General features: G+C 44.7%; 1 protein-coding gene across 3 annotated transcripts in view; it reads right to left on the bottom strand.

The window, feature by feature from the left end:
• Positions 1-374: 374 nt before the first annotated feature.
• The window catches only part of srgap2 (SLIT-ROBO Rho GTPase activating protein 2), a 52,029-nt gene continuing 35,453 nt past the window's right edge, over positions 375-16,950 (bottom strand). For 2 of the 3 annotated variants that reach the window (XM_018686728.2, XM_018686730.2), the window contains exons 4-23: positions 15,391-15,453; positions 13,571-13,786; positions 13,103-13,231; positions 11,820-12,041; positions 11,617-11,718; positions 11,301-11,498; positions 11,068-11,152; positions 10,466-10,493; positions 10,170-10,200; positions 9,327-9,387; positions 9,033-9,110; positions 8,770-8,904; positions 8,538-8,643; positions 7,016-7,240; positions 5,998-6,077; positions 5,465-5,663; positions 4,388-4,525; positions 3,880-4,108; positions 3,668-3,778; positions 375-3,581 (exon numbers count right to left, since the gene is read on the bottom strand). In XM_018686728.2, coding sequence (XP_018542244.1) covers positions 3,021-3,581; positions 3,668-3,778; positions 3,880-4,108; positions 4,388-4,525; positions 5,465-5,663; positions 5,998-6,077; positions 7,016-7,240; positions 8,538-8,643; positions 8,770-8,904; positions 9,033-9,110; positions 9,327-9,387; positions 10,170-10,200; positions 10,466-10,493; positions 11,068-11,152; positions 11,301-11,498; positions 11,617-11,718; positions 11,820-12,041; positions 13,103-13,231; positions 13,571-13,786; positions 15,391-15,453 — 2,997 coding nt within the window. In that variant the 3' untranslated portion in view covers positions 375-3,020. The remainder of the gene's footprint in view (positions 3,582-3,667; positions 3,779-3,879; positions 4,109-4,387; positions 4,526-5,464; positions 5,664-5,997; positions 6,078-7,015; positions 7,241-8,537; positions 8,644-8,769; positions 8,905-9,032; positions 9,111-9,326; positions 9,388-10,169; positions 10,201-10,465; positions 10,494-11,067; positions 11,153-11,300; positions 11,499-11,616; positions 11,719-11,819; positions 12,042-13,102; positions 13,232-13,570; positions 13,787-15,390; positions 15,454-16,950) is intronic. The other variant, XM_018686729.2, reaches the window with a different exon arrangement.

Here is a 16,950-nt window from a genome sequence, read left to right as displayed (position 1 = left end):
TTTTCACCTTCATAAATGTGCAGATGTGGATGTGTTAGTGGTAATGTTTAAATACAGTTAGGGTGTACATTCTCCTTTTTGATCCACTGGCCCCTGAAACCACATGGCTCATGAAAGACTTGACTGGACATGAATGACAAGAATATTTAAGCTGCTGATACAGAGAACTGATCTGATACCAGTGCTTTAACTTTGCTTATCTTTAACTAGATAAACTCTTCATTGTGTGAAACTCACTAGAATCTTGCATCTTACGGGCATCCTTAAGAGTCAGCCAGTGTTACATCATCCCAAGTTAAATCATTTTTCTTACCTGCAGTGAAAGGACATTAAATGTCTTTCCATTGTAACAAAGACCAGACAAATTGAGAATCTTTATAGCAAGCAATGTTTATTAAAAAACAGATCTACTACAAGAACTACACATAGAATTATATAAGGCCTATTTGATTAAACTACTATTGCTATTACTGTACAATATTGTACCAAAAAAAGAGTGTACCTCTGTAATGTACAACATTGTATATACAAAGTACATCTGAACACAGGATTCTCCAGTAATACAGAGACAACTATAAATAGATTTGACATTACAGTCATTTTTTTTAGTTCTGCTGTTTTCAAATGGACACAAAAATGCATATTTAACAATATTCAATTCTGACAAATCATCCCCACACAGTTAGTCCACACGCAAGCCACGTTGTTCAAGTGCATGATGATTGATTCGAGATCGCAGAGGGTCCCAGCTCCTCTCGACAGCACAGCCAGGATGAAACACACCAACCACCCACATGCATGTGTGAGAGTGTGCATGCTGATAAGGCGAGTTCATTCTCTCACCACTCACACAGTCACAGTCCCTCCAGTTGTTGTGATGAGGTAAGAGCAACACAAATACACCAGGTAATACACAAACAGTATACAGAGATTTTAAAAAAAGAAAACCTTTACAACTATAATCCATTACCTGGTAAAGAGCATACAGGAATGCAGTATGTGCTGTACTTTTGGGGAAACAGTTGTGGAGGAGGGGAAAGGTGTGATAGGAGGGAATATGAGGATACCAGGGTAAAATTAGTTCAGTACTTTCTCAAGAAAGTGAAATACAGAAAAAGGTTTTCTTCAGTTTACCCTGAATGACATATCTCCACATTTGAAGTCAGTATTCAAAAAAATTATTCACTTATTACATAATTCATCATCAGATCTAATTTTGCAAAGGTACATATTATCAAATAGTATCATAAAAAAGAAAAGTGGGTTTCCTCAGCATCTTTCTACTTAAAGCTAGTCTGCTACTGGTGTTACAGCAGTGACTGAAGACAAGACATTTCATGTATCCCTGCAGGCATTTTTTTTTTTTTCAAATTTGATCACACATAAACAGTGCATATTCAGGCTGCTGGTACTCCATGGACATAGGAGAGGTGTTTTCCTGTGTGTCTGCAGACAGCTGTTGGTTGCTGTAGGGTGGCGTCCCTTTATGATGAGTGGGGGCAAGAGTGGGGGGGGGGTGTGAGGTGCAAACATACTCTGCATCCACGCGTGCTTGCACAGGCGCACACACACATACACACGCATCATGCACACACCCAAGACAGCTAACACAGTTCCACATTTTACCATAACAGATTCTGAGCATTATTCAACACCTGGGAAGAAAAAAAAACATAATAATAAAAGCAAACCTTGCTTAAGAGCGCATTGAATGAGGTGGTTGGTTGTGCTTCTATCTAAAAACACACTCAGGAGGATCCTCAGCTCCATGCTTCCAGTTATCGTGATTATTAAACATACATACACACCATTAGAATAATAAAACCCTTTTTTTTTTACTGTTAAGTCTTAAGTATATATTTAAAGGAGCAAGCTGTAACTTTGTTTGAAGTTGTTCTATAGCTGGTACTGCAGATAGATACAATCAGCCAGCTCACCATAGTGGCTGCTGCCTGTGGCCCCAGCATGCAAGGAAAACCTGAAAGGCGTTTAGCTGCCACAAAACACCACCACACACAGATTTGGAGAAACGTGTGTGTGTGCACAGTCCAACATTACATATAAAAATGCTGGGTTTCAGTGGTCCCCTACACACATATAATAGAGCTGCAGGAGAGAAGCAGCAGAATGCTTCAAAACTACCAGCTGTTGTTGTTTTTTTATTGCTATATATGGATTTAAGAGTTACCGTTGGCCGTGTTAAGTATATTGGAGAACACTACTCCTGTTATGCTCCTGTTGTGGTACTAGTACTGAACAGTAATAAAAAAAAAAAAAAATCACCAACATATCAAACACTGGAGGAAGAGATAAAATAAAGCTCTTGATCACATGACTTACACTGATATTTGGCCCAGTTTTCTTTCCTTTCATCATCCAAAATGTCCACCTTGATCTCCAGTCTTCCACTTCTGAAGCAGCGAGTCAGTGTGTTTAATTTCTACACAGAGCGAGAACTTAGCATTTCACAGTCTTTTCTTAGGAATCAAACACTCCCTTCCAGTCCGCAAGTCATGGGGTCATTAAAAAGAAGAAGAAAAAAAAAATCTGTCATGTCTACTATACAAAAATCAAACAGTGCTTTTGTTCCTCACATAGATCTGTGTATAAAGGCAAGTAACACTTTTGCACGCCCACTCAAACACAATTTCAAACATCACAAACTAATGTATGTAAGCTCCAGGCGCTGTAGGTCTGTAGGTGTCCATCCTGAGTCCTGTTCCCTTGTAAAAGATTTTAAAATCCAGTGATGACTGGAATCTCAGTGGTGGCAAAGAGGAAGAAGAAGTGTCTCTGAAGGGTGTTCACTAACCTACACCTTGTGACAGTTACGAGCTGCCATGAGAGGGCAGGAAAAACTCTAAAGGGAACATGGCATCTTAAGAACTCGCCTGGACACCAGGAAGTGAATGCTACACATGAGTAGTGGGTTAGGGGTCTTATGTGAAAGAAATGAAGTGCTTCTAGCACCTGGTAGAGGAGTTTGTAAAGATCAGTATTGTGGTTCAGATTAAGGGGTATTAAGCCGGGCAGGATTTGTCGTTAGACTGCGGGGGTGGTGGTGGAGGAGGAGTGTGAGGGAGAGAGTGTGTGTGGCCTGCAGGTGGAGGTGGAGGCGTAGGTGGAACGGTGGAGGTCGGGGAGCCCATTGCTGGACTGCCACCTCCTCCGCTCTTCGGGAACACCACAGGCTTGGGTCTTGTCGCCGGGGGGCGCAGCTCTCTAAAGGATGGGACAGAGGAGGAGAGGGAGGAGGAGGAGAGGGAGGGGGACGTAGAGGAGGGCAGGGGGCTCCGTGGCTGACTCTTGGCTGGGCGGAAGGAGGAGGGTACGTCGCTGGCGGAGGAGGCGCTGCGCTGAAGCGGGTGAGCGTTGGAGGAGCCCCCCTCGCTGTCCCGCAACAGACGGGAGTGGAGCGGGCTGGAGGGCTCCGAGGCTCCTCCCCCTCCTCCGCCGCCCATGCCTTTCAGCTGCTCCAGTGTGTCCAGCACCACGTCAGGGGTGTGTGTGTGCTTGGAGGTGCTCTGTCTCTCTGACTTACTGAGCTCACTCAGGGCAGAGGTCATCACCACCTCAATGTCCTGCAACACAGAGATGTAAAGTAAACACACAGGGATGTGCACAGAGTTGCAGACACGGTGGTAAGTAACTGAACTGAGAGCAGTACCTGTGAGCTGTGCTCCACCTGGGCGATGACCTCTGGGTCCAGTGGTCTGTGGTTACTGAAGCTCTTAGAGCGCCCTGCTGTAGTTGTCTTCCTTAACTGTGGACTCTCCACCTAGATGTTCACAATGCCCTCAGTTAAACGCTTACCACTAACAACTAAACAGTCCATTCACTGCATTAATTTGCTAAAGATATAGTAAGATGTTACAGTACCTTGGTCTTCAGAGAGGAGTGGCGAGTGACTGAGTTGAGGATGCTATGAGCGCTGACGGGTCGTTTGTCTCCAGTTTCTTTCACTAGAGCCCCCCCGACAGGAAGAGAAGCTGTTCTCACTCCTCCTCCTCCTCCTCCTCCTCCTCCGCTGGCTCCTGGACTGGTACTGTCGCTCTCTGAGCCCCGGAACGTTCTTCGGATGTTCCCAGACTCTGGGCGTTTCCTCATCCTGAATGATACAAATATTTTAGTTACATTTTTCTATGATTTACTGCATTGTTGTTATAAAGTTCATGCGGTCAGAAAAAAGCTAATTCAGGGTTAGAAAGTCTGAGAACAACAACAGAAAAAAAGACACCAAAAGCAAAAACAATCTAGAATCCTTTTGTTAATGGTTTTGGTACATCTGTCACATTCTTATTTATTTTTTTGCTTGTATGTAAGTTTTTGGCCCTGAACAGATTTTCATTGTCTGTCAGTGCAACTGTAAACTGACATCGCGACATACTTGTTCAGGTTGGCCAGGTAGATGTCGGCCACGTGAGCTCCAGTGGGAGAGGCAGCACTGCCTCTGGTGGAGACCCTCTCTTCCAGCAGATCCCTGGAATCAACATCAGGCTTTGGACTTCCCCGACCACCATCAGGCCTGAAACAACAATTCAAGCTGACTTTGGTGCCACCTCACTTATAAGCAGCAACTTCTACATACATGACTCTTCTTGACTCATATCCAAAACTGGCCATAGTAGAATGACGTGAGGAGGCATGAACAGTGATTGAACTGTCTCTCTGCGACACTAAATGAAGGATTCAAACACTAATCCTGATCATAACTTTTCCAAAATTACATAGGGTTTAACCCAGAAGAAACTAAAGGGGAATTCCTGTAGTTGTCAACCTGAGTATTATTATTATTACTCTGTTTTAGTCCATTATGACAGTTGGTCAAGATAACTTTTTACTCATAGTCTGTTGATGAGTATTGGAAATGAGGACCAACAACTGAGCCTTACACATTTCTCTGTGTTCATGTTCATGCAGTCACAGAGGGTATTCCCCTGAAAACCCCTGCAGTTATTGTAGTCACCTCTTTAGCTGCTGTACAACAATTAGCCACAATTAGAGTCACCATGCTATGTGTACCATGTCATTTTATTTTTTCAGATGGGAAGTTTTGCAGAGGGCAAGAGATTTGAATCGTTTCTTCGTCATATGTTGCAGTTAACTGAACATCTTCTCATGCATAAAAAAGTGTAAAAACGCCTGACACTTGTGGAAACAAGCCACTCTGCCTGCACGAATGCAACAGCTGAAGTTGACAAGGAAACTGATCTGGCATGATGACGCATCTCTTTTCATATTAGTTCAACTTCCTTTTGCTACGGGGATCTCCAGTGGCATGCTTTCTATGTTTACACTTGGTCAGATAAATGAACAAGTGTTGGAGATAACTTCTGTTAATGTTTTCTGTAGAAGGCTCTCTTCCTTCTAGTTCGTGTTTCTCAAAACTGTACAACAGAGCAGGTAATTATTCTGTTCTTTATGCCGATATTTGGTTGAGACTAATGACTGGAACACATCTTACGCGTCTTGGACCACAATATACTGGTGTGGCACCAGTCCATCCACTCCGTTGTGTCGTCCCTCCCACCAGTCATCAGAGGCTCGCTGGTACAGAAGCAGAGAGGCTCCCTTTTTAAACGACAGCTCCCGACTAGTCCGCCCAGAGTAGTCGAACCGAGCGATGGCTTCGATCGGGTCAGACTCTGAAACAGCCAAGGAGCCTGAGATTCAGATGGATGGTGGACGGAGATGGGGAGTGGCAGAGAAGCAGGGGGTGACGACAAGTGAGAGAGAGAGAGAGGAAAAAGAGGGGAAGCCAGATTAGTGCATAGCAGGTTAGTGCTGCTGTATTTGGTGACTGAGCAAATGTTAAAAAAATGCTGAGCAGTGACAAGGCAGCATAATAAACAGGTTTACGAGAGCAGGATGTGAGCTGGTTTAAAAGGTTAAAGCCAGAGTAACTGGTGAGGAAAGCAGGGTGAGATTTCTGGTGACAAGAGGAAACTGGCTCCAGGAAGTACATATAATGCTCGTGTTTGTGTGTGTGTTATTCACCGTCTTCGCTGTTGTGGCTGACAGAGACAGTGTCAGGTGCAGGCTCTTCCACAAGGGGGGGCTCACAGTGTGGACTGTCACTGAGGTAGACACAGAGGGCAGATGAGGTTAGAGGACACAACTACACAACTCTCAGGCTGACAACTTGATGACTCACAGCTTGAGCTCATATCCCCCTATTCAGCTGCATAAGCTCATGCTGCAGACACCTCCACCACTGCACAGTGTTACGATCATAACCATCTTTCAAACTTACACACTATCAGCAATGCAATTTATGTTAGAAATGTGCTTTCTGTCTCGCAGAGCCTGAGTCTGAGTCAGGTCACAAGTCCCAATAATGCCGCCACGTCTATGATTACAGCAACCCATGACTCTCTCTCCATACATATGGCATGTGAGTGTTTTGTTCAGATAGACTTGAAACGAAATCTGAACCTATCCTTTAATTGTGTCTAGGTCTTGGTCGTGGCCCTCTGGGTGCAACAAAGCCCAGCCATGCCAGTGTGATAATATTTTCTGTCTACACTATCTACAGTCGAGACAGAGCTGCTGCTCCTGTGTGACTTACAGTCTAAACAACTGCACTGACTGGCAGTAATCATAATAACTGGTGCCGAGGCGTGTCATTACAGTAAAATTGAGAGTTGGTCCTTGTGTGCATTGTGGTATGTGTGTGTGTGTGTGTGTGTGTGTGTGTGTGTGTGTGTGTGTGTGTGTGAGTGTGCGTGTGTGTGCATTCTGTGCTCTCCCAGGGCTGATGTGGTCAGGAGGTACTTTAATCTCCCGTGTGATGGGAGGGTAAGCTGATCCTCGTGGCTCCCTGGCCCTGAGCGGAGCAGACAAGCTGAGCACCCCACCTCCCACCTCCCACCCCCACCCATCACTCCGCGGCAGCCCCTAAATCAACCCCCTTCCCTCCCCTGCCAGCCCCCCACTACTAGCTTCCTAGTTCATACCCCACATGACTTATCAAACTCCTTTCATACATATACACCTTCTCTTCCCCAGCTCTCACCAGAAGTCATCTCCGGTTCCAGGGATGGTGTAGATGGGGCCCTGCAGGTCCTGCAGTCCAGGGAAGATGGTGTCATGGTGGATGATGATGGTTTTAATGAGCTCGTTGACGTGAGCCTGGCAAGAGACCTGGTCGTGGCCCTCTGGGACAGACATCAGGGTGGGACCGAAACAGATGGCCAGGTTGTAGGGGTCCATCATGTTCTCCTCGCTGTACTGAGACAGGCTGAGCGCAGAGGAGAGAAAGAGTCATTTACAGGGCACCATCTCATCCTTCTCTCTTAGACGTAGAATATATACACAAGTCGGACTATGCTAACAAACAGACACGACATATCATTTACAGCCTACATCACCACCAGCCTGTAAATAAGCTGTGAATGTAAATATATGTATCAGATTGCACAAGGTCCAACAGTAAACACTAGCCTGCATCAATACATCACTTCATTTGTACGATGTGGTAATAGAGAGACTCTGATGATGTGTGTGTTTCAGTGTAGTGAGAAGAAGCAGGAGCATTGGGGTGAGTGTAAATCACTTCACCAAAAGAAGAAGCTCCCCTTCTGTCTGAGCTTTCTGGGACCTCTTGGTTTACCCAGGAGTCTCAAATTTCAGGTTTTGTCTTTCACTCAATTTTTTTTATCTCCCTGTGTTGTCATGGATTTACAGATTGATTGTGTGCGTCTACAATGTATGTTCAGTGTGCACTGGGTATTAACATATAATCAACCACAAAACACCAAAGCACACATTCAGGAAAAAAGGGTTACTACCTTTGGCTTAAAATTACTATGACACAGGAGCTCATGTGTTTCTTTGCCTCTCCTGATGTTTCTACAAATACTCCACTTCTACCATATCCAGTTCTGTTTTTGTGGAGCTTAGGTTTGTGGCTAATGAGAGGCACTGTATGTGGTATTGGACATACAAATAAACTTTACTTTAAGTGAGAAATTAAACTATTTCTCAAGGAGGGAAGCTTCCAGTGACTTGGGTAATGTAGGGGGAGAAATCTCCTTTGCACTTCGGACTTTAATTATGGGTCCATACTTGACTTTCCACAGAGGGTAAAGGATGTTTGGATTTGGTGTGAGAAGGGCAAAGGAAGGCCTTCTGACCTCATTATGATGATTATGAAACTATTGTGTGTGTATGGGATAATGTTAGCAGATTGGAGGAGCGGATGTTCTTTATATCAGGCTTTATTACTTTTATAACTTTATTTCTGAGCAAGTTATATAAAAATCATGTTATTGTGTATTGATCGTGGGCAGTTTTCAAATGGCAGCCCTATCTCTGAAAAGTTTCTATAATAGTGGATTTGTGAATACCAGATCTGGAGCTGTAAATAATTTTTTTGGTGTCTCTCATGTCATGTTTAAATAACTTATATACAGCTACAACTACTAGCCCAGGTCTTATTCCAGCTATTTTATTGACAGAGCAACTCCATATTTCTCACAAGCTGTTTTTCTCAAGTGTCTTGTTGTGTGTGTGTATATGTGTATTCTGTGACTCACTGGTTGAGGAAGGCGAACAGGTATCTCATAATGATGAGGGTTTTGCTTGGCAGAGATTGCAGAACTTTCTTGATATGGACTGCCCGCTCCTGGAGGCTCTCCATTGCTGGAAAATAACACAGCCACAACACCCAGGAGATTACTCACACAATCAAGTACACAAACAAGAGCGCACACATACACACACACACACACACACACACACACAAAGACAAAGGGATCCAAAACTTACAGACACAGGATATGAGATCATGGAAGACTTCTTTAGGGAAGAGGGCGTGGTCCAGTCCTCTAAAGTAAAGCTTCAAGACACCAGCGATGGAGTCCATGTCGTGGTCATTCTGGTCCCCTGCCAGCGGGTCCTCACCTACAAGCGGATGAGAGGACGGGGGAGAGAGGGGAGGAGGGAGGAGGGAGGAGGGAAAAGATAATAAAGCACCAAGTAAACGCATTCTCTTAAAAATGCTCATGTTTCCCGTTGGATAATAGCTGTACCTCTCTCAAAGGCATTCTTGATGTCGTTGACTTCCACCTGAGAGCCTGACACTCTAAAGATGCCCTCATGCTGAAGACCTACACAAATACACACAAAGTGTTTCATTTTCAGGATTGTACAGCTCTGGAGTTTTTGCTTTTTGATTCTTTTGTTGTGTGAAACTGAGAAGTTCTGGTAAAATTCCAAGTTTAATTCCATCCAGAACCAATCACACTTGACATGACAATGTAACCAATCAGTACACAGGAAAAGTTAATGCTAAACCTATCACTTCACTGGAGAATTTCTCTCACCATGGCGACTGATGAAGCGGATACAGCTCTCGACCATCAGAGGAATGGCCTCACCCGAGTCCTAAAATAAGAGGGGAGAGGAATTACTCCCAGTTTCGGAGGAGACAAGACAGGAAGACCAGTGTGGAAATAAAACACAGTGCGCACTACTTGTCAGGAGGATTTCCACACACGCGTCTGCACACATGCACGCATCGGTGCACACATTTAGGAGGAATGGGTATCAGACATTGGGGGGGGGGGGGGGGGGGTGGGCGCCCTACCCAGCTGTTGCTAGGAGACGCTGCTTTTTCCTTTTCCCTTTGTTTGTTTGGGCTTTCCAGAAATCTCTGGGAGGTGAGGCTGTGGAATATACTGCTGGATGATACTCACATATGCACATAATTGTTGTTATGTGAACACAATTGTGCTGTTATATGGCAAAACTTCATCACAATTTGAAATGAACAATCGGTGATGTCTCTTAGAAGTGAGAGCTTTTAACCAAAACATAAATCACCCACAAGGGGGCGCCCCAAACATGAGCTACCCCAAATGAGCAGCTTCTTTTGATCAGTTGTGTGCTATGTCAGATTGCATGGCACCACACCAACAGACTGTGCTGATTCCACTGTAAGTATAGATGTATATTGCATATTGGGTTAAATTAATCATTAATGACTGATTATAACAAAAATGCTGTCAACATTTAGGTACTCATGCATCCTGTGGGCGGAGGATACTGTGAGAAAACATGTGGCTTGAGTTAAAAACAAAGCTACAGCAGCTCTGCAGCGCTGACTGAAAAGCTTACAGCCAACTCAGAAACACACTCACACACACACACTTATGACAGATAATTACCTGCTTCCGTACTGTTGAGTTTCTCCGTCCACTATGCAGAGGGAGAGAGGGGAGAGAGGGGAGAGAGAGAGAAACAGCACTCTGTCATTATGTCTCCAGAGAAAGTCTATTTATACTCACAACTCTGGTAACGGTCTATTTGTATACTCATAGACATACGCACATGTGTTGAGAATATCTATAAACAGTGAGAGGGAAAATAATACCCCCGGCTGCCAAGAAATCAAGCTTAAATGCTGCTATGGTATACGCAAGTGTGTATGTGAGACCATATTTCCTTCCTTCACCACACCTACCTGGCAAGGCAACAGTCGGTCTTCTGACCTAAAGGAGGGAGAAACAGGAAGAGGGGGAGGGGAGAGAGAGGGAGGAAAAGCGAGAGGGAGCGAGAGAAAGAGATAGGCAGTTATAGTAGATGTGGGACACATGAGGAAACGGCTTCACATGGGACAAAAAGAGGGAACAAACTTCCCACTTAAGCTGTACACACACAATTTCAGGGAGGCTCTTCCTGTAAGACTGTGGAAACGCAGACACATTCAGCCTGGAGGAATGACTCCCCGTACACACACACTTAAACACACAGCTGCATCCACATATGGTCACTGTCACTGTGACCTAACCCACCACACACACACAGCTTGTGATTATTAGATGTATTAAACTCATTCTGCTTCACTGCATGCGTTCTGATGTGTCCCACTACACCACTCATCTCTATGATCTGTTCCCTGTTCTGCCTCCAGGCACTAGACCTTTTTTCCTGAATCCATCTCCCTCCTGCTGCGGAGGAGCTCCCAGTGCACTTACACACACACACACATACACTCGCACAGACAGGACACACAAGGACGATGTCTAAAACAGTATGAAGGACACTCCAGCAGTCCAGACTCACTCTCTCCCAGGGTCTTCTGGATGAGGTCATGCTTGGCTTCCAGCTTGGTGATCAGATTCCTGCCTTCCAGAAACTCTTTCAGCTTCTACAACAGACAAAGACCAACACTGGAGTCAGTACATATGTAGATTATGCTCATGTATAACTACGGTAAAGCATACAGCTTCATCCAACTGAGGCTTGATCTCATTAATGCCTCTGAGAAATCATCTACACCGATAGCTGGCACTGACCGTGAAGTAAAACTGCTCCGTCTCCTGCTGATTGGCCCGTCGCTTCGCTAGGCTGGGCTTGCTGAGATAGGATTCGCTGAAAGTGGACTTGACCGACTCCATGCTGTTGCTGTGGTGGAAGCACTCTGAGACATCGTAGTCCTCCACCGTCACCATGTCTTGGATGGTGGACAGAGTGGCCTCCATGGTTTTCTTCACCTGAGGGGCAGTACAGAGGAGAAGACAAGATATAAAACAAAAGCACAAGACAGTTACAAGGGCTGGAAGATGACAGAGATAAATGAGCAATACTAGAGGCATCAGAAAAACGTCTGACCTCTTCGTTCTCAATTTTGAGCGTGGAGAGACGGGACTGCAGCTGCTGACACCTCTGGAGCAGTTCAACTTCCACCGGCGGCTGTGCACACATCACTCCCATCTACAAACACAAACATATTAGAAATGCTGACGTTTAAAAGCGCACTCGCTCTGACAGAGCTAAAAAAAACAAACAAACAAACAAAAGCACTTGCGCCGTACCGTGTCTCCCATGTGGGACTGGAAGTCAAACCGAGCTGGGGGGCAGAAGACGTTGTTGTAGGTCTCCATCAGTTTCTGTTTGTCTCCGTTGGGCTCCAGACTCTCTGCAGCTCCCTCCAGTGTCTCCAGGCCGGTGTGTTTAGACGTTTCAACGTTCTGTTCCGCTGATAAGTAGGTCCTCAGGGCGCGATGCAGGCTGGCATGGTAGCCCAGGTCACAGCACTGTCACAGACACACACACACATAGACATATACATATAATTACAAAACATGAAATGTAGCCGTTGTTGGTACAGTAACAGAAAATATAGCAGAGAAAAACATGTATTTTTTGCCATTATGCCTTTAACAGTAGAGACAGACAGGAAACATGGTGAGAGAGCCAGGGGAAATTACATGCAACAATGTCCCCTGCTGGCATCAAAATGGGGATACTGCAATTACATGGTATCTAGCCTTGTCACCAAGTAATGTAGGCACTCTGTTGACCTGTATATTTAGAAGTGGACTGCACTTATATAGCGCTTTTCTAATAATATCGACCACTCAAAGCACTTTACACTACAGGTCACATTCACCCATTCGTACATTCATAAACCCTCCCTACCTCCTGAGCCACAGTACTACACACAGTCAGTTCAGTAACTGAAAAATGCTGCACCACAAGTTTCATCAAGATCTATACAAGTGTGTTTGAGATGTTACATGATACATCCCTTTTGGGATAGCTGGTAAAATTCCAACTGTATGACTGAATTACTTAATTAAATGCTGTTAAGAAGGATCATTGTTAAATTGTAAATTGTGTCTGTGAAATGTAATTTAATGTACAACCACAGTCTGATCTCCACAGAATAAAGGTTAGGTTAGTCTCTCAATAAGTGTGTCAGTGCCTTCAACCACAGTGAGACCTGCAGTTGACCATCAGTCCAGCAGGCAGTGAAATGTTATTACTGAGCAGAGAAAGAACTGTTTCCATACAATCCAGATGGATTTGGACACTGGCTGTCTGTGAGGGCCCAGACACTGATGTGTGAAGTGTTGAGCAACAAAGAGATAACTAGGAGAAAGCATGGAGAGAGAGAGACCAATCCTCCTTCATTATGAGCATTGAAGCTAATAAGAAGAGACTGACTGAGGAAGCACTACTGGCTCGAGCACAGGGACGCTGGGACACACACACACACACACACACACACACACACACACACACACAAAGAGCACATAACATGCCTGCAAATGTTAGCTGCTCCCACAGAGTAGCAGAGTGTGTTTATACTCACGTCAATGATGTCGGAGAGGTCGTGGATGTAATATTTGAAGACACAGCTGTTGGTGGCCTCAAGAGCTAGCAGGTACTCATTCCTGGCCTTGATGGCCTTCAGCCTGTTCTCTGTGTACTTAGCTTGCCTCTGATAGGAGAGAGAGATAGAGACAGAGGTTGAAAAGGAGAGAATGAAAGAAATCCGGAGAGAATGAAAGAAGCAGGGTAATGATAGGTGGGGGGGGGGATAGGTGTTAGAGTGAAACGCCTCAGTATTGATTATGGATAATAAGAAGTGGAGAACCGTGTAGCTGTGACAGGCCCCAGCTGTAGTAGACAAGGTTAGCAATAAGCCAGTCCCGAACTCATAAATCATTCATGAGACACACACACATAAGTCAGTGTGACAACAGGTGGAGCGCTCTGAAACAGCTTTTCTCTCATTGCCCTCCATTTCCCCTCCCCACCCAGGCCAGACCCCACTCACCTTCTCCTTCATCTTCTCGATTTTTTTGACACTGGAGCGCCGGACGGGTTTCTCATCAGTCTTGATGCTAGCCAGGGTGTCGGGGGAGCGCGGCGTCTGACGGTCGTCCTGTCGACCGGAGCGACCCATCTGCTTCTCCTCCTGCTTCTCCGCCTCCTTCAGCTTGGACTCGGCATTGATGCTGTCTGTGTTGTACATGTGGTACGTCTTCATCACCTGAGAACAAGGGTTGAGATTTGTAGACAAGCATGATTGTGTGTTTCCCCTGAGTGTCTCCTCCTTCAGCTTTGGCTGCAGATCAAAAGTAGGATTATGCCAGTCAGCATCATGAAAAGAATGGAGCTCGGAGACTCAATACACAGACAGACTCTTTGGAATTAACCTCCAGCACCGGCACAATATTACAGTCAATGAATCACACGCACAACCTTCTCTACTGTACAGCACTACTGTGCTTGGACATGGTATTATGACTTTAATGTGAAGAGTTAAACACACGAAACGAGTATGTGTGTGTGTGCAGTGTCAGCCTTATTCTGGTGACCACCACCACAGCCATCATTATACTGCTCAAACCCTCCTCAAAACGCTGCAGTCAGACACACTGGTCTGTCTATGAGTATGCATGAGAGCATGTGCTCGTCACTCAAACCAGATCTATTTCTATCTCTTACTATACACTATAATTACAGCCTAAGACCTGCTTTTATGGGCCTCGCTGAGCTGAAGCTGTATGGTTGCCTGCTTCTCTAAGCCATGATGTAGTAGGAAACTTTGCCCACACACACAGACGGTGAAACACACTCTGATTGCCTCAGTCCTTTTGGCAGTACCATGGACATGTGTAACCAGACGCTATGATGCCCCTGACAGCGTGAGAAGACCAAAACAACAGACAGCCAGTGAGGATGTCTGAAGTATCAACAATCAAAGCAGACTGCGTAGCTGGTAATAATATGCACAACGCCTTGCAGAGGCATGAACGTAGAGTATATCTAGTGTCATTCGTTATCAGTAACAGCCTATGCTAGCAGCTCAGTGAGGCTGTGTTTAGGCAGAATGGTGAATTGAGCTAAATGCTAATGAATTCCACCATGCTCACAATGCTAACATGCTGATGTTTAGCAGATATAATGCTTGCCATGATCACCATGATTTATTTAGCATACCAACATTTAGCCATAAACACAAAGAACAACTGAGATTGACGAGAATGCCATTAGTTTTGCAGGTATTCAATCCTAAGCCAAACTAAAACTAAAATTCTGATCTGATGGCACAAACTTAAGGGATAACCAAAATTGTTTGAATTAATCTCCAGGGAACAATGAATATTAGCACTCAATTTCATGGCAGTCAATCTAAGAGAGGAATTTCACACGAGTGAACTTGACGGTGGGAAAAAGCCAAGGGATCATCGAAGGATTCATCCTCTGGGGACCATAACTTTTATGGCAAACCATCCAATAGTTTATTACTGTAATATTTCAGTCTGGACCAAAGGTGGTGGACAGACCAAGTTTGCTTCAGAGCAAAGCTGTAGTCACGTTTCTGTGTCATGAGCTTTTTCTTGTCAGCTTTTGTTCAATTTGTATAAGAATTTTTAGTGGCAGCCACTCTTTGTAGTAAAGTACCTTTTACCTATAATGTGCTGTTAAATAAGCTAATAGGAACTTTTGAAATAGTTTTTAGCATCCCATAACCCCGGTTAACCCCGCAGACTGCTAACTTTAGCACTATAAAATGTAAGATGTAAGAGATTACAACACATAATTATGGATTTAATGTATTGTAAATGTGATGGCAGTGGTTTCTCTTACCGTGTAAAGCTCATTAAGAACTTTCATCATGTCTTCTTGCAGCTGTACACCAACCTCTTTGCTCTGGAGAGACAGAGAGAAAGACACATTATTGCAAATGAGAAGCTCCAACCATTAGCTTGGTGTCATTTGTCCATCTATCTATCATCTCTCAGTGAACTAATGACACCCATACCCAGTCAGCCATGTGGTCAACCAACTGCCCCGTCATCAATCAAGACTGAAAAATCTGGCTGAACAGGAGTGGACGAGTCACTAGCCCAGATAAATTAGCAAGGCAGCAGTGGACTTGATGGATGTGGAGTTAGAGGAGGAAGTCACAGATACTGATTGCTACATGATGGCATGGGAGGTAGAAAGACGAAGGAGGCAAGAGGGAAAAAAAGCCAAAGACAGAGGGCAAAGATAAAATAAGAGACAAAGTGGGAAGATGGGGAGTAATACCGGCAGTGCCATTCTCCAGACATAACTGCCGGGAGCTACTAGTGACTGATGATTTCACAGCATCCCACACATCAGTAGACTCCACACACATTCACAAGTGTACACACATAAACACACACACACATGCATTCATAGCTCTTCTCACACTTTTGTGTGAATATGGTGAGACTCTCCCCAACTACTAAAATGAAATGAAAAAAGAGAGTCATCAACTAGCTACAAATATACACATTATACAAATTGGTGATTTGGGGATTTGCGAATAAAACTGACTGACTTGAATTGAAAGCAGACAGGTAAACGAAAGCAAGGGACTAGTATGGGAGGAAAATAAAGGAGGAGAGCGGAAAAAAGCAGAGACAGCCAACTGAAAAAAAATGGATATGGAATGCAGAGAGAAAGCAAGAACAGATTTCACCAGCGCATGTTGAGCATCTGTCCTCTCCTGGAAGAGGGCACAGGAAGAGGCGTGGGTTGTAGCAGGGTGTCAGAGGTGAGTTGGTGGAGGAGAAAAAGGTTAGTAAGGAAGAGGTTGGAGGGGTTATGAAGAAAAAGGGAACCAAAATCATTATGTAGAATTTATGTGGGAGAATTACAGAGAGCACAAAGGTCAGGAACAGAGGGATACCTGCTGCAGAGGGAGAAAGTGACATGGGGGGAGATTTAGGATACTGCAGCAGACGGAGGAGGTAACAGGATAACTGAGGTTGTCACGCCCTCGCTCTTTTAAGTGCTGGAGGATGCTCATATTGGGTGACAACCAGCCAGACTACAGCCAATCAAAAAACAATCAGCCGTGGCTGAGTCATCCTATCTATCAACCTCAGAGCTTGACCTTTTGGACTTCTCATTTTGCCTGTGGTCGTCTAGTCTGGCTCAGCAACAGAAGTTTAGCGACTAGCGCGCTTCATTAGCCCTGATGTCTGTGGTCCAAGTTGAGGCTGTGTACTCATTAATGCAGTGTGACTCATTAGAGCTTTCTCTCTGTCACTGACAAGATCTCAAACCAACCCCCCCCAACCCCCGCCCCTCCAGTTCACTAACAGTATCACTCTCATTACTTTCCACACTGGCTGAGATGAATGTGTTGACTTCTCTAATATGGGTCGTGGTGTT

This window comes from Lates calcarifer, linkage group LG12 (assembly GCF_001640805.2).
Source record: "Lates calcarifer isolate ASB-BC8 linkage group LG12, TLL_Latcal_v3, whole genome shotgun sequence".
Classification (NCBI taxonomy): Eukaryota; Metazoa; Chordata; class Actinopteri; family Centropomidae; genus Lates; species Lates calcarifer.
This window is presented reverse-complemented; position numbering and strand designations above follow the sequence as displayed.